Genomic DNA, 22,485 nt, shown 5'->3' with positions numbered 1-22,485 from the left:
TTTGGAGTCTCCTGTCCCAGTATGGAAGTCCCCAGTTGCAATGGGGGGTCCCCATTTTGGGGTGCCCAGTTTGGGGGTCCCCTGTCCCAGTGTCAGAGCCCCCAGTGCCAATGTGGGATCCCCAGTTTGGAGTCCCCAGTTTGGGGTGCCCTGTCCCAGTATGGGAGTCCCCAGTGCTGATGGGGGGTCCCCAGTTTGGGGGTCCCCTGTTCCAGTATGGGAGTCCCCAGTTGCAATGGGGTGTCCCCAGTTTGGGGGGTCCCCTGTCCCAGTGTCGGAGCCCCCAGTGCCAATGTGGGATCTCCAGTTTGGAGTGCCCAGTTTGGGGTGCCCTGTCCCAGTATGGGTTCCCATTGGGGTCCCTTCTGCCCAGTCTTGGGGTCCCCCCACTTTGGGGGGGGTCACAGACTTGGGGGGAGGTGGGGAGTCACACCAACACCTTTATTGCAGCGGGTCCAGTTTTGGGGGACCCCCAGTCCCCGCCATGAACTCGAGTTGTCATTCACACACACCCCCACCCCATCCCAGCTCCTTGGGGGGTCCCCCCTTGGCCCCCCATTTTTGGGGGGGCTCACTTGCCCCCCGCCGGTTTGTCCCAGAGTTGGGCGATGTCCAGCATGGCCTGGCGGATGTTCCCCGCGAAGCGCTTCGAGTCCTGGGGGGGCAACACTGTCACCCCAAAATCAACCTCCCCCCCCCCCAAACACACCCCACCCCCCCCAGGGCACCCCCTGTCCCCCCCAAACCAACACCCCCCCCAAGGCACCCCTTGTCCCCCCCAAAACCAACCCCCCCCGCAAGGCACCCCCTGTCCCCCCCAAAACCAACCCCCCCCCCCAAGGCACCCCTTGTCCCCCTCAAAACCAACCCCCCCCCCCCAAGGCACCCCCTGTCCCCCCCAAACCAACCCCGCACCAACCACCCCCCCCGTCCCATGGGACCCACAGAGGAACCGGGGGGGGGGAAGGGGAGAGGGGGTTGGATGGGGGGGGGTCCTCTCCCATTCCTCCCCAGTTCACACAGTCCCCCCCAGTCCCCCTCCCAGTGTCCCCAGTGCCTCCAGTCCCTCTCCCAGTCCTCCCAGTGACCCCAGCCCCTCTCCCAGTCCCTCCAGTCCCTCTCCCAGTCCTCCCAGTCCCTCTTCCCAGTCCCTCTCCCAGGCCCCCAGCCCCTTTCCCAGTCCCTCTCCCAGTCCTCCCAGTGCTCCCAGTCCCTCCAGTCCCTCTTCCCAGCCCCTCTCCCAGTCCCCTCAATCCCTCTCCCAGTGCTCCCAGTCCCTCCAGTCCCTCTCCCCAGTCCCTCTCCCAGCACCCCCAGCCCCTTTCCCAGTCCTCCCAGTGCCCTCCGTCCCTCTCCCAGTGCTCCCAGTCCCTCCAGTCCCTCTTCCCAGTCCCTCTCCCAGCACCCCCAGCCCCTCTCCCAGTCCTCCCAGTCCCCCCAGCTTCCCAAGCCCTCCCAGCACCCCCAGACCTCCAGTGCCCCCAGTCCCTCTCCCAGTCCTTCCAGTGCCCCCAGTCCCTCCCTCAGTCCTCCCAGTCCCTCTTCCAGCCCCCCCAGCCCCTTTCCCAGTCCCCCCAGTGCCCCCAGTCCCTCTCCCAGTCCTCCCAGTCCCTCCAGTCCCTCTTCCCAGTCCCTCTCCCAGTCCTCCCAGTCCTTCCAGTCCCTCTTCCCAGTCCCTCTCCCAGTCCTCCCAGTCCTTCCAGTCTCTCTTCCCAGTCCCTCTCCCAGCACCCCCAGCCCCTTTCCCAGTCCCCCCAGTGCCCCCAGTCCCTCTCCCCAGTCCCTCTCCCAGCCCCCCCAGCCCCTCTCCCAGTCCCCCCAGTGCCCCCAGTCCCTCTCCCAGCCACCCCAGTGCTCCCAGTCCTTCCAGTCCCTCTTCCCAGTCCCTCTCCCAGTCCCCCCAGCCCCTCTCCCAGTCCTCCCAGTGCTCCCAGTCCCTCTCCCAGCCCCCCCCGTCCCTCTCCCAGTCCTCCCAGTGACCCCAGTCCCTCCAGTCCCTCTTCCCAGCCCCTCTCCCAGTCCCCTCAATCCCTCTCCCAGTTCTCCCAGTGCTCCCAGTCCCTCCAGTCCCTCTTCCCAGTCCCTCCAGTCCCTCTTCCCAGTCCCCCCAGTCTCTATCTCCGTCCTCCCAGCCACCCCAGTGCTCCCAGTCCCTCTTCCCAGTCCCTCTCCCAGCCCCTCTCCCAGTCCCCTCAATCCCTCTCCCAGTGCTCCCAGTGCTCCCAGTCCCTCTCCCAGTGCTCCCAGTCCCTCTTCCCAGTGCTCCCAGTCCCTCTCCAGTGCTCCCAGTCCCTCTCCCAGTGCTCCCAGTCCCACCGTGTGGGGGCTGCTGTGTTTGCTGGACACATGGAAGGTGATGAGGTTCTCCCCCGCGATGATGTAGGACACCCCATAGCCATCATCCGCCACCTGGGGGGGCACAGGGGGGGTTGGGGGGGACCCCAAAGCCTTGGGGGGGGGGGTGAGACACAGAGACCCCCTCGAGACCCCCCAGGCTGGACACCCCACCCCCCCAGCCCCACATCACCCCCACTCTGGACATTATTGCCCCCTTCACCCCCCAATATGCCCCCCCCGCTCCCCATTGCCCCCCCCCCGAGTCCCCCCCAAAACACCCCCACATCCCCCCATTGGCTGTGTTGCCCCCCCAGACACCCCTACATCCGCCCCCCCCCCGTCCTGGGGTCTCCTGTCCCAGTGCCAATGCGGGGTCCCCAGTTTAGGGTCCCCTGTCCCAGTTTAGGGTCTCCAGTGCCAATGGGGGTCCCCAGTTTAGGGTCCCCTGTCCCAGTTTAGGGTCCCCAGTGCCAATGGGGGTCCCCAGTTTAGGGTCCCCTGTCCCAGTTTAGGGTCCCCAGTGCCAATGGGGGGTCCCCAGTTTAGGGTCCCCTGTCCCAGTTTAGGGTCCCCAGTGCCAATGGGGGTCCCCAGTTTAGGGTCCCCTGTCCCAGTTTAGGGTCCCCAGTGCTAACGAGGGGCCCCCAGTGCCAATGGGGGGGTCCCCAATTTAGGGCCCCCTGTCCCAGTTTAGGGTCCCCAGTGCCAATGGGGGTCCCCAGTTTAGGGTCTCCTGTCCCAGTTTAGGGTCCCCAGTGCCAATGGGGGTCCCCAGTTTAGGGTCCCCTGTCCCAGTTTAGGGTCCCCAGTGCCAATGGGGGTCCCCAGTTTAGGGTCCCCTGTCCCAGTTTAGGGTCCCAGTGCCAATGGGGGGTCCCCAATTTAGGGTCCCCTGTCCCAGTTTAGGGTCCCCAGTGCTAACGAGTGGTCCCCAGTGCCAATGGGGGTCCCCGGTTTAAGGTCCCCTGTCCCACTTTAGGGTCCCCAGTGCCAATTGAGGGTCCCCAGTTTAGGGCCCCCTGTCCCAGTTTAGGGTCCCCAGTGCCAATGGGGGGGTCCCAAGTTTAGGGTCCCCTGTCCCAATGTGGGGTTCCCAGTTTGGGGGTCCTGGTGCCAATATGAGTTCCCCATTTTAGGGTGCTCTGTCCCAGTTTGGGGCCCCCAGTACCAATGAGGGGGTCCCACGGAGGGTACCCTGTCCCAGTTGGGGGTCCCCAGTTTGGGCTGCCCTGTCCCAGTATGGGGTTCCCTGTCCCAGTATGGGAGTCCCCAGCGCCAGTGGGGGGGTCCCCAGTTTGGGGTGCTCCAAAACACTGATTTTGGGGGACAGAACATCGACGTTGGGGGCCATAATACCCATTTTTGGGGGCCAGAACACCAATTTTGGGGGTATAAAGACTGATTTTTGGGGCCAGAACACAGATTTTTGGACCAAAACACTGATTTTTGTGGACAGAACACCCCCAACTCTGCTGCCCCCCCCCTCTTTGCCCCCCAAAAGCTCACGGGGCCGAAGCCGCCGCCGGTGGAGACGTGGTCGGGGAACTTGTCCAGATCGAACATCTTGAGCTGCTGCTGGGGGGTCTGGCTGGTGGAGAGGCGCCAGGGCTCCGACAGCACCTGGGTTGGGGGGCAGAGTCACCCCATTGCACCCCAATGTGCCCCACTGCGCCCCATTGTAATCTATTACAACCCAATGCACCCCATTGTAACCCACTGCGCCCCATTGTAACATTGCACCCCATTGTAACCCACTGTGCCCCGTTGCATCCCATTGCAATCCATTACAACCTATTACACCCCACTGCACCCCACTGTATCCCATTGCACCCCATTGTAAGCCAATGCGCCCCTTTGCACCCCACTGCACCCCATTGCACCCCACTGCAACCCACTGTAACCTATTGTAACCCATTGTACCTCATGGCACCCCATTGCACCCCACTGCAACCCATTGTAACCCAATGCACCCCATTGCACCCCACTGTAACCCATTGTAACCCAATACACCCCATTGCACCCCATTGTAACCCAATACACCCCACTGCACCCCACTGTAACCCACTGCACCCCATTGCATTGCATTGTAACCCACTGAACCCCATTGTAACCCATTGTACCCATTGCACACTACTGCAACACATTGCACCCCATTGCACCCCACTGCACCCCATTTTAAACCATTACACTCCATTGCACCCCACTGCAACCCATTGCAACCCAATGCACCCCATTGTAACCCATTGCCCCCCACTGCCCCCCACTGCACCCCATTGTAACCCACTGCACCTTATTGTAACCCACTGTGCCCCTTTGCACCCCATTGTACCTCAATGCAACCCACTGCGCCCCACTGTAACCCACTGCACCCCACTGTAACCCAATGCACTCCAATGCACCTCATTGCACCCCATTGTAACCCATTGCAACCCACTGAACCCCTTTGTACCCACTGCACCCCACTGCAACCCATTGCACCCCATTGCACCCCATTATAACCCAATGCACCTCATTGCACCTCACTGTAATCCACTGTGCCCCTTTGCACCCCATTGTACCCCACTGCACCCCATTGTAATCCACTGTGCCCCTTTGCACCCCATTGTACGTCAGTGCACCCCACTGCGCCCCACTGTAACCCATTGTAACCCATTGCACCCCACTGCACCCCATTGCAACCCATTGAGCCCCATTGTACCCATTGTACCCCACTGCACTTCATTGCAGCACATTATAACCCAATGCACCCCATTGCACCCCATTGTAATCCACTATGCCCCTTTGTGCCCCTTTGCACCCCATTGTACCTCAATGCACCCCACTGTACCCCATTGCACCCCATTGCACCCCACTGTAACCCAATGCACCCCATTGCACCCCATTGTAACCCACTGTGCCCATTGCACTCCACTGCACCTCATTTCACCCATTGTACCCCACTGCACCCCATCGCACCCCATTTTAACCCATTACACCCGATTGCACCCCACTGAACTCCATTGCAACCCATTATAACCCCATTGCACCCCACTGTAACCCACTGTGCCCCTTTGCACCCCATTGTACCTCAGTGCACCTCATTGCACCCCACTGTAACCCAATGCACCCCAATGCACTCCATTGCACCCCACTGCACCTCTTTGTAACCCACTGTGCCCCTTTGCACCCCATTGTAACTCACTGCACCCCACTGCACCACATTGCATCGCATTGTAAAGCATTGCAACCCACTGAACCCCATTGTACCCACTGCACCCCATTGCAACCCATTGCACCCCACTGCACCCCACTGCAACCCATTATAACCCACTGCACCCCATTGTAATCCACTGTGCCCCTTTTCAACCCATTGTACCTCAATGCACCCCACTGCACCTCATTGTAACCCATTGCACCCCATTACACCCCACTGCACCCCACTGTAACCCAATGCACCCCATTGCACCCCATTGTAACCCACTGTACCCATTACACCCCATTGCACCCCACTGCACCTCATTTTAACCCATTACACCCGATTGCACCCCACTGCACCCCATTGCACCCCATTGTAATCCACTGTGCCCCTTTGCAACCCACTGTACCTCAATGCACCCCACTGTAACCCATTGTAACCCAATGGACCCCACTGTAACCCAATGCACCCCATTGCACCCCACTGCACCTCATTTCACCCATTGCACCCCACTGCACCCCATTGTACCCCATTACACCCCATTGCACTCCATTGCAACCGATTATAACCCAACGCACCCCATTGCACCCCACTGCACCTCATTGTAAGCCACTGTGCCCCTTTGCACCCCATTGTAACTCACTGCACCCCACTGCACCCCATTGCACCCCACTGCACCCCATTGCACCCCATTGTAACCCATTACACCCCAATGTAACCCATTGCAACCCACTGACCCCCATTGTACCCACTGCACCCCATTGCACCCCACTGTAACCCATTGCACCCCACTGCACAGGGGAGATAGGTGCAAGGGGACACTCGCACGGTGACACTCAGAGGGTGACAATCGCATGGTGCCATCGCTGTGGTTTGTGGGACACACGGTGACACACAGTGACACACAGAGGGTGACACCCAGGGTGCCATTGCTGTGGTTTGTGGGGACACTCACACGGTGACACATGGTGACACGCAGAGGGTGACACACACATGGTGCCATCACTGTGGTTTGTGGGGACACTCATGGTGACACTCACACGGTGACACACAGAGGGTGACACACACATGGTGCCATCACTGTGGTTTGTGGGGACACTCATGGTGACACTCACACGGTGACACACAGAGGGTGACACACACATGGTGCCATCACTGTGGTTTGTGGGACACACGGTGACACACAGAGGGTGACACGCAGAGGGTGACAAACGCATGGTGCCATCGCTGTGATTTGTGGGGACACTCAGTGACACATGGTGACACTCAGAGGGTGACACACGCATGGTGCCATCACTGTGGTTTGCGGGGACACTCACATGGTGACACACACATGGTGACACACACACGGTGACACGCATGGTGCCATTGCTGTGGTTTGTGGGACACACGGTGACACACACACGGTGACACTCACATGGTGACACACAGAGGGTGACAAACACATGGTGCCATCGCTGTGGTTTGCGATGGGACCTCTATGGATGGGGACCTCCACCAGGGATGGGGACCTTTACGATGGATGGGGACCTCCACCAGGGATGGGGACCTCCCCAAGGGATGGGAACTCATGGTGACACTCAGAGGGTGACACACCCATGGTGCCATCGCTGTGGTCTGTGGGGACAGCCACGGTGTCCCCGGGTGTCCCCGGCCTCACCTGGGCCAAGAAGGGGGACTCCATGCCGAGGAACCGCGACACCACGTAGAGGCAGAAGAGGTGGCGGTCGATGCCGGCGCCGGTCATGGCCATGCGGTACATGTGTTGGTGCTTCTCCGCCGCCACCTTGAAGAGGCGCTGGCGCTCGGCTCGCTGCCGGGACAGGGGGGGGCGGCGATGGGGACCTCCACCAGCGATGGGGACCTCCACCAGGGATGGGGACCTCCACCAGGGATGGGGATCTCCACCAGGGACGGGGACCTCCACCAGGGATGGGGACCTCCACCAGGGATGGGGGCCTCTGCGATGGATGGGGACCTCCACCAGGGATGGGGACCTCTATGATGAATGGGGACCTCTCCAAGGGATGGGAACCTCTATGATGGATGGGGACCTCCACCAGGGATGGGGACCTCTATGATGGATGGGGACATCTATGATGGATGTGGACCTCCACCAGGGACAGGGACCTCCCCAAGGGATGGGAACCTCTACGAGGGATGAGAACCTCTACAATGGATGGGGACCTCTCCAAGGGATGGGAACCTCTACGATGGATGGGGACCTCCACCAGGGATAGGGACCTCTATGATGAATAGGGACCCCCCCAAAGGATGGGAACCTCTATGATGGATGGGAACCTCCACCAGGGATGGGGACCTCCCCAAGAGATGGGAACCTCTACGACGGATGGGAACCTCTATGATGGATGGGGACCTCCCCAAGGGTTGGGGACCTCTACAATGGATGGGGACCTCTCCAAGGGATGGGAACCTCCACCAGGGATGGGGACCTCTACAATGGATGGGGACCTCCCCAAGGGAGGGGAACCTCTATGATGGATGGGAACCTCCACCAGGGATGGGGACCTCCCCAAGGTATGGGAACCTCTACGATGGATGGGGACTTCCACCAGGGATGGGGACCTCCACAAGGGATGGGAACCTCTACGACGGATGGGAACCTCTACGATGGATGGGGACCTCCACCAGAGATAGGGACCTCCCCAAAGGATGGGAATCTCTATGATGGATGGGGACCTCCCCAAGGGATGGGGACCTCTACAATGGATGGGAACCTCCACCAGGGACAGGGACCTCCCCAAGGGATGGGGACCTCTATGATGGATGGGGACCTCTACAATAGATGGGGACCTCTCCAACGGATGGGAACCTCCACCAGGGATGGGGACCTCTACAATGGATGGGGACCTCCACCAGGGATGGGGACCTCCCCAAGGTATGGAAACCTCTACGATGGATGGGAACCTCCACCAGGGATGGGGACCTCCCCAAGAGATGGGCACCTCTACGACGGATGGGAACCTCTATGATGGATGGGGACCTCCACCAGGGATGGGGACCTTCCCAGGGGAAGAGAACCTCTACGATCGATGGGGATCTCCCCAAGGAATGGGAACCTCCACGAGGTATGAGGACCTCCCTGAGGAATGGGAACCTCTGTGATGGATGGGGACCTCCATGAGGAGTGGGGACCTCTATGGAGGATGGGGACCTCCACAAGGGTTGGGGACCTCTATGGAGGATGGGGACCTCCACAAGGGATGGGGACCTCTATGGAGGATGGGGACCTCCACAAGGGATGGGGACCTTCGTGAGGGATAGGGACGTCCCCAGTGGATGGTGAGCTCCATGACGGATGGGGAACCCTATGAAGGATAGGGACCTCCTCCAGAGATGGACACTTTCTCAAAGGACAGGGTCATTCCCAAGGAACAGAGCTATCTGCCAGAGGTGGGGACACCCCAGAAGGTTGAGGAGCACCGTGAGGCACCGGCTCCTCCTCCAGTGACAGGGACCTCCATGAGGGACAGGGATCTCCCCAGGGAATGGGGCCACCAGAGCGAGGAACGGCGCTGAAGCTCACGGTCTGCCGGGCGTCCACCATGCTGCGCACGAAGGCGGTGGACTCGGTGGTGCAGGACCTCACCGTCTCCGTCCGGCCCTCACGGAAGAGCCGCGTCATGGAGGCCTCATAGGTGAGGCAGAAGCAGCCCTTGTCCTGTGGAGGGCGGAGTGTGGCGTTCCCCAGGGGTGCTGTCCCTGTCCCCTTCTCCATCCCATTCCATTACCATCCAGGTTTACGTCCCATCTCTGTCCCCATCCCCATCCTCATCCCCATCCCATCCCATCCCATCTCCATCCCCATCCCCATCCTCATCCCATTTCCATCTCCATCCCATCCCCATCCCATCTCCATCCCCATCTCCATTCCCATCCCCATCTCCATCCCATTTCCAACTCCATCTCCATCATTATCCCCATCCTCATCTCCATCCCCATCCCCATCCCATCTCCATCTCGATCTCCAACCCCATCCCCATCCCCATCCCATCTCCATCCCCATCTCCATCCCCATCCCCATCTCCATCTCGATCTCCATCTCCATCCCCATCCTCATCCCATCTCCATCTTCATCCCCATTGCATTTACATCTCCATCCCCATCCCCACCCCATCTCCATCCCCATCCTCATTCCATCTCCATCTCCATACCATCCCATCTGCACCCCATCCCCATCTCCATCTCCATCCCCATCTCTATCCCCATCCCCATGTCCATCCCCATCCCCATGTCCATCTCCATCCCCATCTCCATCTCCATCCCCATCTCCATCCCCATCCCCATGTCCATCTCCATCCCCATCTCCATCTCCTTCCCCATCTCCATCCCCATCCCCATGTCCATCTCCATCCCCATCCTCATCCCATTTCCATCTCCATCTCTATCCCCGTCCCCACCTCCACCTTCACTCCATCCCATCTCCATCCCCTTCCTCATCCCATATCCATCTATCTCCATCTCCATCCCCATCTCCATCCCCATCCCCATCTCCATCCCCATCTCCATCTCCATCTATCTCCATCTCCATCTATCTCCATCTATCTCCATCATCTCCATCATCTCCATCATCTCCATCATCTCCATCATCTCCATCATCTCCATCATCTCCATCCCCATCCTCATCCCATTTCCATATTCATCCCCATCTCCATCCCCATCACATTTACATCTCCATCTCCATCCCCATCTCCATCTCCATCCTCATCCCATCTCCATCCCCATCTCCATCCCCATCACATTTACATCTCCATCTCCATCCCCATCTCCATCTCCATCTCCATCCTCATCCCATCTCCATCCCCATCCTCATCCCATCTCCATCTCCATCTATCTCCATCTCCATCTATCTCCATCTCCATCTCCATCCCCATCTCCATCTCCATCTCCATCATCTCCATCCATCTCCATCTCCATCCATCTCCATCTCCATCTCCATCCATCTCCATCCATCTCCACCTCCATCATCTCCATCCATCTCCACCTCCATCATCTCCATCTCCACCCATCTCCATCTCCATCCATCTCCATCTCCATCTCCATCTCCATCTCCATCTCCATCTCCATCATCTCCATCATCTCCATCATCTCCATCATCTCCATCATCTCCATCTCCATCTCCATCTCCACCCCACCCGGTGTCTCACTCGGAAGTGCGCGAGCTGTAGGGAGATTTGGATGAAGGCGTCGGGACTCGTCCGACACCTCTTGATGAGCCCTTTGCCGAAGGCGCTGAATTGGAAGCAGCAGAAGTCCACATCGTCGGCCAAGGCCTTCGCCACCCGGAAGGAGCTCTCGATGGCCGCGCGGCACTGCGGATCGGGGAGCGCCGTCTGGGGAACCCCTGCACCCCAAAATCCTGGGGGGGGGTAGAGAGCTCCCCGCGATGCCGTGGGGTGCAGGGATTCCTCCACGTCCAAAGAAAAGGGGGTGCTCGGGGTGCAAGGGAGACCCTCCCATAAAGAAAAGGGGGTGCTCAGGGTGCAGGGAGACCCCCCCATAAAGAAAAGGGGGTGCTCAGGGTGCAGGGAGAGCCCCCCAAAAGAAAAGGGGGTGCTCAGGGTGCAGGGAGACCCCCCCAAAGAAAAGGGGGTGCTCAGGGTGCAGGGAGACCCCCCCCAAAAGAAAAAGGGGGTGCTCAGGGTGCAGGGAGACCCCCTCCAAAAGAAAAGGGGGTGCTCAGGGTGCAGGGAGAGCCCCCCAAAGAAAAGGGGGTGTCATGGGGTGCAGTGAGGTGCAGAGAGCCCCCCCAAAGAAAAGGGGGTGCTCAGGGAGCAGGGAGACCCCCCCCCAAAGAAAAAGGGGTGTCAAGGGGTGCAAGGATTCCTCCACACCCAAAGAAAAGGGGGTGCTCAGGGTGCAGGGAAACCCTCCCATAAAGAAAAGGGGGTGCTCAGGGTGCAGGGAGACCCCCCCCAAAGAAAAGGGGGTGCTCAGGGTGCAGGGAGACACCCCCCAAAAGAAAAGGGGGTGCTCAGGGTGCAGGGAGAGCCCCCCCAAAGAAAAGGGGGTGCTCAGGGTGCAGGGAGACCCTCCCATAAAGAAAAAGGGGGTGCTCAGGGTGCAGGGAGACCCCCCCATAAAGAAAAAGGGGTGCTCAGGGTGCAGGGAGACCCCCCCCAAAAGTAAAGGGGGTGCTCAGGGTGCAAGGGAGAACCCCCCAAGGAAATGGGGGTGTGCCATGGGGTGCAGAGAGCGCCCCCAAAGAAAAGGGGGTGCTCAGGGTGCAGGGAGACCCTCCCATAAAGAAAAGGGGGTGCTCAGGGTACAGGGAGACACCCCCCAAAAGAAAAGGGGGTGCTCGGGGTGCAGGGAGACCCTCCCCCAAAGAAAAGGGGGTGCTCAGGGTGCAGGGAGAGCCCCCCCAAAAGAAAAGGGGGTGCTCAGGGTGCAGGGAGACCCTCCCATAAAGAAAAGGGGGTGCTCAGGGTACAGGGAGACCCCCCCCAAAGAAAAGGGGGTGCTCAGGGTGCAGGGAGACCCTCCTATAAAGAAAAGGGGGTGCTCAGGGTACAGGGAGCCCCCCCCCGCATGCCATGGGGTGCAGGGGGACCCCAAAAGTGGGGGGTCAGACCCACCTCCTCGGTGAGGTCCCACTGGAGGCGCTGGGGGGGAGACAGGCGGGTGTCGGGGTCCCCCCGGCAGTGCCCCCCCTCGGTGTACCCCAGCTGGAATTTGTCCGTCGCCAGCATGAACTGGGGGGGAAGGGGACCCTAAATGGGGGGTACAGCCCCCCCATATCTCCCACTGCACCCCCAAACCACCTCCAGCCCCCCAAGACCCCCTTGCACCCCCAAATTGCCCCCACCTCCCCATGCAACCCCAAACCACTCCACAGCCCCCTCTGCACCCCCAAACTGCCCCCAGCTCCCCATGCACCCCCAAACCACTCCCCAACCCCCTCTGCACCCCGAAACTGCCCCCAGCTCCCCATGCGTAGTCAAAACCACTCCACAGCCCCCTCTGCACCCCCAAACTGCCCCAGCTCCCCATGCACCCCCATACCACTCCACAGCCCCCGCTGTACCCCCAAACTGCCCCAGCTCCCCATGCACCCCCAAACCACTCCACAGCCCCCTCTGCACCCCCAAACCGCCCCAGCTCCCCATGCACCCCCAAACCACTCCCCAACCCCCTCTGCACCCCCAAACTTCCCCCAGCTCCCCATGCACCCCCAAACCACTCCACAGCCCCCTCTGTACCCCCAAACTGCCCCAGCTCCCCATGTACCCCCAAACCACTCCACAGCCCCCTCTGCACCCCCAAACTGCCCCCAGCTCCCCATGCACCCCCAAACCACTCCACAGACCCCTCTGCACCCCCAAACTGCCCCCAGCTCCCCATGCACCCCCAAACCACTCCACAGCCCCCTCTGCACCCCCAAACTGCCCCCAGCTCCCCATGTACCCCCAAACCACTCCCCAACCCCCTCTGCACCCCCAAACTGCCCCCAGCTCCCCATGCACCCCCAAACCACTCCACAGACCCCTCTGCACCCCCAAACTGCCCCCAGCTCCCCATGCACCCCCAAACCACTCCCCAGCCCCCTCTGCACCCCCAAACTGCCCCCAGCTCCCCATGCACCCCCAAACCACTCCTCAGCCCCCCCAAACCCCCCCTGCACTCCCAAATCACCCCTCCAGCCCCTGAGACCCTTCCTGCACCCCCAAATCACCCCCAGCCCCCCAAAATCCCGCCATGCACCCCCCCGAGCCTCCCAAACTACCCCTAATCCCCCAAGACCCCCATATTACCACCCCAGCCCCCCAACATGAGACCGCTTTGGGGGTCCCCAGTCTGGGGGTGCCGAGTTTGGGGGATTCTTACCATGGGGGTGTCTAATGGGGGTCCCCTGCCCTGGGGTTCTCAGTTTGGGGGTCCCCTACTCTGGGGGTGCCCAATAGGGGTCTCCCGGCTGGGGGTGCCCAGTTTTGGGTTCCCCTGCCCTGGGGGTGCCCAGTTTGGGCGTTCCCCACCCTGGGGATGCTCAATGGGGGTCCCCAGTCTGGGGGTGCCGAGTTTGGGGGTTCCCTACCCTCGGTGGTGCCCTATGGGGTTCTCCAGCCCGGGGGTGCCCAGTTTGGGGGTCCCCTGCCCTGGGGGTGCCCAGTTTGGGGGTTCCCCACTCTGGGGATGCTCAATGGGGGTCTCCGCTCTGGGGGTGCCCAGTTTGGGGGTCCCCTACCCTAACGATGCCCAATGGGGGTCTCCAGTCTGGAGGTGCCCAGTTTGGGGGTCCCCTGCCCTGGGGGTGCCCAGTTTGGGGGTTCCCTACCCTGGGGATGCTCAATGGGGGTCTCCACTCTGGGTCTGCCCAGTCTGGGGGTTCCCTACTCTCGGTGGTGCCCTATGGGGTTCTCCAGCCTGGGGGTGCCCAGTTTGGGGGTCCCCTACCCTAGCGATGCCCAATAGGGTTCTCCTGTTTGGAGGTGCTGAGTTTGGGGGTCCCCTGCCCTGGGGCTGCCCAGTTTGGGGGTTCCCCACTCTGGGGATGCTCAATGGGGGTCTCTACTCTGGGGCTGCCCAGTTTGGGGGTTCCCTATCCTCGGTGGTGCCCTATGGGGTTCTCCAGTCTGGGGGTGCCCAGTTTGGGGGTCCCCTACCCTAACGATGCCCAATGGGGGTCTCCAGTCTGGGGGTGCTGAGTTTGGGGGTCCCCTATCCTAGTGATGCCCAATGGGGGTCTCCAGCCTCGAGGTGCCCAGTTTGGGGGTTCCCTACCCTACCGATGCTCAATGGGGGTCTCTATTCTGGGGGTGCCCAGTTTGGGGGTTCCCTATCCTCGGTGGTGCCCTATGGGGTTCTCCAGTCTGGGGGTGCCCAGTTTGGGGGTCCCCTGCCCTAAGGATGCCCAATGGGGGTCTCCAGTCTGGAGGTGCCCAGTTTGGGGGTTCTCTACCCTGGGGATGCTCAATGGGGGTCTCCACTCTGGGGCTGCCCAGTTTGGGGGTCCCCTTCCCTGGGGGTGCCCAGTTTGGGGGTTCTCCACTCTGGGGATGCTCAATGGGGGTCTCCACTCTGGGGGTGCCCAGTTTGGGGGTTCCCTACCCTGGGGATGCTCAATGGGGGTCTCCACTCTGGGGCTGCCCAGTTTGGGGGTTCCCTACTCTCGGTGGTGCCCTGTGCGGTTCTCCAGTCTGGGGGTGCTGAGTTTGGGGGTCCCCTACCCTAACGATGCCCAATGGGGGTCTCCAGCCTGAAGGTGCCCAGTTTGGGGGTTCCCCACCCTGGGGATGCTCAATGGGGTTCTCCACTCTGGGGGTGCCCAGTTTGGGGGTTCCCTACTCTCGGTGGTGCCCTATGGGGTTCTCCACTCTGGGGGTGCCCAGTTTGGGGGTTCCCTACCCTACCGCTGCCCAATGGGGGTCTCCATTCTGGGGGTGCCCAGTTTGGGGGTCCCCTACCCTACCGCTGCCCAACGGGAGTCTCCAGTCTGGAGTTGGCCAATAGGGGTGGTCCCTACCCTTGGGGTCCCCAACCGGGATGCTCAGTTGGGGCTCCCCCCATCAGTGCTACTCAGTCTTGGGGTCAGGGGGGGGTCCCCCAACTGTTGTTGCCCCCCGTTACCTCCCAGAGGTGCCCGATGATGGGGGCGTCGGCCCAGGAGTGCTCAGCGTTGGCGCCCAACTTCCCGTTCTTGTAGACCACCAACGTGAAGGACTTATCGAACCACCTGTGGGACATGGGATGGGGGGACACCATGAGGGTGGGGTGCACGCGGGGCTGAGTTGGGGGGCTCGAAGGGGGGGGTCCCCCACCGGTCGTAGCAATGGCCGTGCAGCAGGGATTTGGCGTAGTCGTCCATGCAGCCCTCGCGGCCGGGGCTGTAGCCGTGCTCCTCCTCATCCAACGTCAAGAAGAAGGCCGCGCGCTCGATGGCCTCCAATGAGGTCTTGTTCTTGCCTTGGCTGAAGAACCGGGCTCGCGCCTCGGCCCAGGGCACTCTGGGGGACCCCCGGTGTCAGGGGGGTGGTACCACCCCCCCCCGAAACCCAACCATGTCTGATCAGCCCCCCAAAACCTATGGGTGGGCTCCGGGGTCTCCAGCTTGGAGACCCATCTCATCCATCCATCCATCCATCCATCCATCCATCCATCCATCCATCCATCCACGTCCTGTCCTTGGTGCCTTGGGCGGTTTCACAGCACCCCCAGTATTCCCAGTATCCCCGTTATGCCCATTATCCCCAGCACTCCACCATCCCCAGTATCCCCACAATCCCCAGTATCCCCAGTATCCCCGTTATCCCCAGCATCCCCAGTATCCCCAGCACCACCAGTATCCCCAGCATCCCCGTTATCCCCAGCATCCCCAGTATCCCCAGCACCACCAGTATCCCCAGCATCCCCAGTATTCCCGTTATCCCCAGTATTCCCATTATCCCCAGCATCCCGAGTATCCCCAGCACCACCAGTATCCCCACCATCCCCAGTATCCCCAGCACCACCAGTATCCCCAGCATCCCCAGTATCCCCATTATCCCCAGCACTCCACCATCCCCAGCATCCCCAGTATCCCCAGCATCTCCAGTATCCCCAGCATCCCCAGTATCCCCAGCACTCCATCGTCCCCATCATTCCCAGTATCCCCAGCACCCCCATAATGCCCATTATCCCCAGTATTCCCAGTATCCCCATTACCCTCATTATCCCCAGCACCCCCATTAACCCCTTAATCCCCAACATCCCCTTTATCCCAAACATCCCCAGTATCCCCCATCACCCCCAGTATCCCCAGTATCCCCATTCCCCCCATTTTTCCCAGCCCCCCATTAACCCCTCAATCCCCATTAACATTCCCAGCATCCCCATTATCCCAGTAGCCTCATTCCCTCCAGCCCCCCATTACCCCCAGTATCCCCATTCCTCCCATCACCCCCAGTATCCCCATTCCTCCCATCATCCCCAGTATCCCCATTCCCCCATCATCCCCAGTATCCCCATTCCCCCCATTATCCCCAGTATCCCCACTCCCCCCATTGTCCCCATCACCCCCAGTATCCCCATTCCCCCATCACCCCCAGTATCCCCAGTATCCCCACTCCCCCCATCACCCCCATCATCCCCAGTATCCCCATTCCCCCATCACCCCCAATATCCCCAGTATCTCCACTCCCCCCATCACCCCCATCATCCCCAGTATCCCCATTCCCCCATCACCCCCAGTATCCCCAGTATCTCCACTCCCCCCATCACCCCCATCATCCCCAGTATCCCCATTCCCCCATCACCCCCAATATCCCCAGTATCTCCACTCCCCCCATCACCCCCATCATCCCCAGTATCCCCATTCCCCCATCACCCCCAGTATCCCCAGTATCCCCATTCCCCCATCACCACCATCATCCCCAGTATCCCCATTCCCCCATCACCCCCAGTATCCCCAGTATCCCCATTCCCCCATCACCACCATCATCCCCAGTATCCCCATTCCCCCATCACCACCATCATCCCCAGTATCCCCATTCCCCCATCACCACCATCACCCCCAGTATCCCCATTCCCCCCATTCCCCATCACCCCCAGTATCCCCATTCCCCCCATTCCCCCATCACCCCCATCACCCCCAGTATCCCCATTCCCCCATCACCCCCATTGCCCCCATCACCCCCAGTATCCCCAGTACCCCATCACCCCCAGTATCCCCATCACCCCCATTCCCCCCATCACCCCCATTCCCCCCATCTCCCCCATCACCCCCAGTATCCCCATCCCCCCATCACCCCCAGTATCCCCATTCCCCCCATCACCCCCAGTATCCCCAGTATCCCCATCCCCCCATCACCCCCAGTATCCCCATCACCCCTATCACCCCCATCACCCCCAGTATCCCCATTCCCCCATCACCCCCAGTATCCCCATCCCCCCATCACCCCCAGTATCCCCATCACCCCTATCACCCCCATCACCCCCAGTATCCCCATCCCCCCATCACCCCCAGTATCCCCATCACCCCTATCACCCCCATCACCCCCAGTATCCCTATCACCCCCATCACCCCCATTATCCCCATTCCCCCATCACCCCCATTATCCCCATCCCCCCATCACCCCCAGTATCCCCATTCCCCCCATCACCCCCAGTATCCCCAGTATCCCCATCCCCCCATCACCCCCAGTATCCCCATCACCCCTATCACCCCCATCACCCCCAGTATCCCCATTCCCCCCATCACCCCCAGTATCCCCATTCCCCCATCATCTCCATCACCCCCAGTATCCCCATCCCCCCATCACCCCAGTATCCCCATTCCCCCATCACCCCCATCACCCCCAGTATCCCCATTCCCCCATCATCCCCAGTATCCCCATTATCCCCATTATCTCCAGCACCACATCACCCCCATCACCCCCAGTATCCCCATCCCCCCATCACCCCCAGTATCCCCATTCCCCCCATCACCCCCATCATCCCCAGTATCCCCATTCCCCCATCACCCCCAGTATCCCCATTCCCCCCATCACCCCCATCATCCCCAGTATCCCCATCCCCCCATCACCCCCAGTATCCCCATTCCCCCCATCACCCCCATCATCCCCAGTATCCCCATCCCCCCATCACCCCCAGTATCCCCATTCCCCCATCACCCCCATTCGCCCCATTCCCCCATCACCCCCAGTATCCCCATCACCCCCATCACCCCCATCATCCCCATTATCCCCATTCCCCCCATTCCCCCATCACCCCCAGTATCCCCATCACCCCCATCACCCCCATCATCCCCATTATCCCCATTCCCCCCATTCCCCCATCACCCCCATCATCCCCGGTATCCCCATTCCCCCATCACCCTCTTCACCCCCATTATCCCCATTCCCCCCATCACCCCCATTATCCCCATTCCCCCCATTCCCCCATCACCCCCAGTATCCCCATTCCCCCATCACTCCCAGTATCCCCATTCCCCCATCACCCCCAGTATCCCCATTCCCCCATCACCCCCATCACCCCCAGTATCCCCATTCCCCCATCACTCCCAGTATCCCCATTCCCCCATCATCCCCAGTATCCCCATTATCCCCATTATCTCCAGCACCACATCACCCCCATCACCCCCAGTATCCCCATCCCCCATCACCCCCAGTATCCCCATTCCCCATCTCCCCCATCACCCCCAGTATCCCCATCCCCCCATCACCCCCAGTATCCCCATTCCCCCCATCACCCCCAGTATCCCCAGTATCCCCATCCCCCCATCACCCCCAGTATCCCCATTCCCCCATCATCTCCATCACCCCCAGTATCCCCATCCCCCCATCACCCCCAGTATCCCCATTTCCCCATCACCCCCATCAACCCCAGTATCCCCATTCTCCCCATCACCCCCAGTATCCCCATTCACCCCATCACCCCCATCACCCCCAGTACCCCCATTCCCCCATCACCCCCCGTATCCCCATCACCCCTATTCCACCCATCACCCCCAGTACCCCCATTCCCCCCATTCCCCCCAGTATCCCCATCACTCCCATCACCCCCATTCCCCCCATTCCCCCCATCACCCCCAGTATCCCCATCACCCCCATCACCCCCATTATCCCCACCCCCCCCCAGACCACCGCCCCCCCCGGTGACGCCGGCACCTCTCCCCGGCGGTGAGCGCCGCCAGCCTCTCCTCCCCGGGCTGAGGGGGCGAAGGGTCATCCAGGATGCGCTGGAACTGCATCTCCAGGTCTCGGGGGCGCAGCAGTTGTCCCCCGTAGTAGAGCCACACTTTGTAGAAGCGACCTTTGTGGTAGACCGCCAGGTGCTTACTGTCCACCAAGTGCAGCAGCGTGTCTGGAGGGACACCACACCACGGGGAGGAGGTCACGGCCGCTCCGTGACTCCAGGACCCCTTCCATAGGACATCCCCGACGTGGAGATGGAGTCCCACCACCGTACCTGTCTCCTTGCCGGGGATGCGGGTGGTGTTGAACATCCGCTCCGATTGGTAGGAGCACATGGGAACGATGCCCAGTGCCATCATCTGTGCAAGGCAGCCGTGAGGGGGGTGTTGGTGACCCCCAACTCTGCCCCTTCGGAGCATGGCCAGGTTGGGAAAGACCTTGGAGACCATCAGCTCAACCGTCCTTTACTAAACCATCTCCCTGAGCACCTCATCTCCCCGGCTTCCAAACCCCTCCAGGGATGGGGACTCCACCACCGCCCCCGGCAGCATCTGCGGGGCCTGAGAAGCTTTTTGGTGAAGAAGTTCCTCCTGATGTCCAACCTGAACCTGCCCTGGAGCCACCTGAGGCCGTTTCCTCTCATCCTACCACCTCTCACTTGGGAGAAGAGTCCAAGATCCACATCACTCCAAACTTCTTTCCATCCATCACTGTGCAGAGCGATGAGGTCTCCCCTCAGCCACCTCTTCTCCAGGCTGAACGCCCCCAGGTCCCTCAGTTGCTCCCATAACCCCTGTTCTCCAGCCCCTTCCCCAGCTCCGTTCCCTTCTCCGGATGCTCCAGCCCCTCAAGGTCCTTCTTGGAGTGAGGAGCCCAAAACGGAAGCCGGGATTTGAGGTGTGGTCCCACCAGGGGGACAATCCCTTCCCTGCTCCTGCTGGCCACCCCATGGCTGATCCAAGCCAAGATCCCTCTGGAGACCCTTCCTGCCCTCCATCCATGGATCCAGCCTGGCCAGATCCCTCTGGAGACCCTTCCTGCCCTCCATCCATGGATCCAGCCTGGCCAGATCCCTCTGGAGACCCTTCCTGCCCTCCATCCATGGATCCAGCCTGGCCAGATCCCTCTGCAGACCCTTCCTGCCTCCATCCATGGATCCAGCCTGGCCAGATCCCTCTGCAGACCCTTCCTGCCCTCCATCCATGGATCCAGCCTGGCCAGATCCCTCTGGAGACCCTTCCTGCCCTCCATCCATGGATCCAGCCTGGCCAGATCCCTCTGCAGAGCCTTCCTGCCCTCCATCCATGGATCCAGCTTCTCCAGACCCCTCTGCAGATCAACCCTTTCTGCCCATTTGATGTCCTCCATGACCTTCCTCAGGATGTCCTCCATCCCCTCATCCAGGTGATGGATGAAGACACTGAGCAGACCCGGGCGCAGCCCTGAGGCCACCACGCGTGACCGACCTCCAACCGCGTTTATCCCTATTCACCGCCACTCTTGGGGCCCGTGCGCCCCCCACTTATCCCCACCCCGTGCCCCACAGTGTCCTCCACCCCACCGAAGCCCTCTGAGATGCTCACGGGGGGGATCTCGCCGCGGTCCAGCTTGCGGCGGTAGAGCAGCATGGCATGGACGGCGTTCCCGGCGCGGGCAGCCTGGACGTGGCTGGGAGTGACGTAGAGAAAATCCTGAGGAGAAGGTATGGATGCTGAGGAACATCTCCTGAGGGGGTTCTGCTTGTGGTTGTGGTTGTCCCCACCCCTCACCATGGCGTAATAGTTGCTGTTGACCATGAGCGGACTGCGGCCACGCAGGTAGATGTACTCCTCCCACCAATCGCTCACCTGCGAGGACAGAGATGGAGACGTGGGTGGGGTGGAGGACACCCGGAACCACCCACTTGGACCACCCAACTCTTCCTTCCCATGACCTTCGGTGGTCAGAAGATGGTTGCCTTGGATTGAGGTCACCATCCCTGGTGTTGGAGCGGAGGAACCTGTGGAAGCCCAAAGCACTCACGTAGTTGGTGGTCCACCAGGATTTGAGGATCAGATACTTCTGCAGCCGCGGAGCTGTCTTCTCCTGGAACTCCTTGGCCAAAACCTCCATCCGATGGTACTCTGTGTCATCCAAAAGCGGCCGCACGGACTCCAGGTACTGCCGGAAGGGGTTTGGGGGTCACCTCCCCACCTCCAACCCCCACCCCAAAGGGACCCTGGGAGCGGTGCGGGTCCTTACGCGGCGGACGGTGGCCTCGACGGTGGGGACGGGGAGTTTGGGCAGCGCCGCCTGGAAGCTGTAGAGCAGCGGCTTCCGCACCGACAGCAGCTTCATCAGCGCCTGCGAGGGATGCGCCTCCTGCAGCTGCGGCCCTGCGCCGCAGCCCAACCCCAGCCCTGCACGGGGCCGTTATCCCCGCATGCACCCCTGCAATGCAGCTGAACCCCAGCCCTGCACGGGGCCGTTATCCCCGCATGCACCCCTGCAATGCAGCCGGGTCCTAATCCTGCACAGTGCCTTTATCCCCGCATGCACCCCTGCAATGCAGCCGGGTCCTAATCCTGCACAGTGCCTTTATCCCCGCATGCACCCCTGCACTGCAGCCGGGTCCTAATCCTGCACAGTGCCTTTATCCCCGCATGCACCCCTGCACTGCAGCCGGGTCCTAATCCTGCACAGTGCCTTTATCCCCGCATGCACCCCTGCACTGCAGCCGGGTCCTGATCCTGCACAGTGCCTTTATCCCCGCATGCAACCCTGCAATGCAGCCGGGTCCTAATCCTGCACAGTGCCTTTATCCCCGCATGCACCCCTGCACTGCAGCCGGGTCCTAATCCTGCACAGTGCCTTTATCCCCGCATGCACCCCTGCAATGCAGCCGGGTCCTAATCCTGCACAGTGCCTTTATCCCCGCATGCACCCCTGCACTGCGGCCGGGTCCTAATCCTGCACAGTGCCTTTATCCCCGCATGCACCCCTGCACTGCAGCCGGGTCCTAATCCTGCACAGTGCCTTTATCCCCGCATGCACCCCTGCACTGCAGCCGGGTCCTAATCCTGCACAGTGCCTTTATCCCCGCATGCACCCCTGCACTGCAGCCGGGTCCTAATCCTGCACAGTGCCTTTATCCCCGCATGCACCCCTGCACTGCAGCCGGGTCCTAATCCTGCACAGTGCCTTTATCCCCGCATGCACCCCTGCACTGCAGCCGGGTCCTAATCCTGCACAGTGCCTTTATCCCCGCATGCACCCCTGCACTGCAGCCGGGTCCTAATCCTGCACAGTGCCTTTATCCCTGCATGCACCCCTGCACTGCAGCCGGGTCCTAATCCTGCACAG

General features: G+C 61.1%; 1 protein-coding gene across 2 annotated transcripts in view; it reads right to left on the bottom strand.

Annotated features, from left to right (window-relative positions):
• Positions 1-453: 453 nt before the first annotated feature.
• The window catches only part of CPT1B (carnitine palmitoyltransferase 1B), a 36,343-nt gene continuing 14,311 nt past the window's right edge, over positions 454-22,485 (bottom strand). The window contains exons 4-18 of one of the 2 annotated variants that reach the window (XM_054055324.1): positions 21,385-21,486; positions 21,166-21,303; positions 20,913-20,990; positions 20,727-20,834; positions 19,418-19,502; positions 19,117-19,312; positions 15,292-15,477; positions 15,101-15,206; positions 12,112-12,228; positions 10,681-10,845; positions 9,060-9,194; positions 7,173-7,325; positions 3,844-3,957; positions 2,317-2,409; positions 455-655 (exon numbers count right to left, since the gene is read on the bottom strand). In XM_054055324.1, coding sequence (XP_053911299.1) covers positions 572-655; positions 2,317-2,409; positions 3,844-3,957; positions 7,173-7,325; positions 9,060-9,194; positions 10,681-10,845; positions 12,112-12,228; positions 15,101-15,206; positions 15,292-15,477; positions 19,117-19,312; positions 19,418-19,502; positions 20,727-20,834; positions 20,913-20,990; positions 21,166-21,303; positions 21,385-21,486 — 1,860 coding nt within the window. In that variant the 3' untranslated portion in view covers positions 455-571. Of the gene's footprint in view, positions 656-2,316; positions 2,410-3,843; positions 3,958-7,172; positions 7,326-9,059; positions 9,195-10,680; positions 10,846-12,111; positions 12,229-15,100; positions 15,207-15,291; positions 15,478-19,116; positions 19,313-19,417; positions 19,503-20,726; positions 20,835-20,912; positions 20,991-21,165; positions 21,304-21,384; positions 21,487-22,485 lie in introns of both variants that reach the window. The other variant, XM_054055331.1, reaches the window with a different exon arrangement.

This window comes from Cuculus canorus, chromosome 1 (assembly GCF_017976375.1).
Source record: "Cuculus canorus isolate bCucCan1 chromosome 1, bCucCan1.pri, whole genome shotgun sequence".
Taxonomy (NCBI): Eukaryota; Metazoa; Chordata; class Aves; order Cuculiformes; family Cuculidae; genus Cuculus; species Cuculus canorus.
This window is presented reverse-complemented; position numbering and strand designations above follow the sequence as displayed.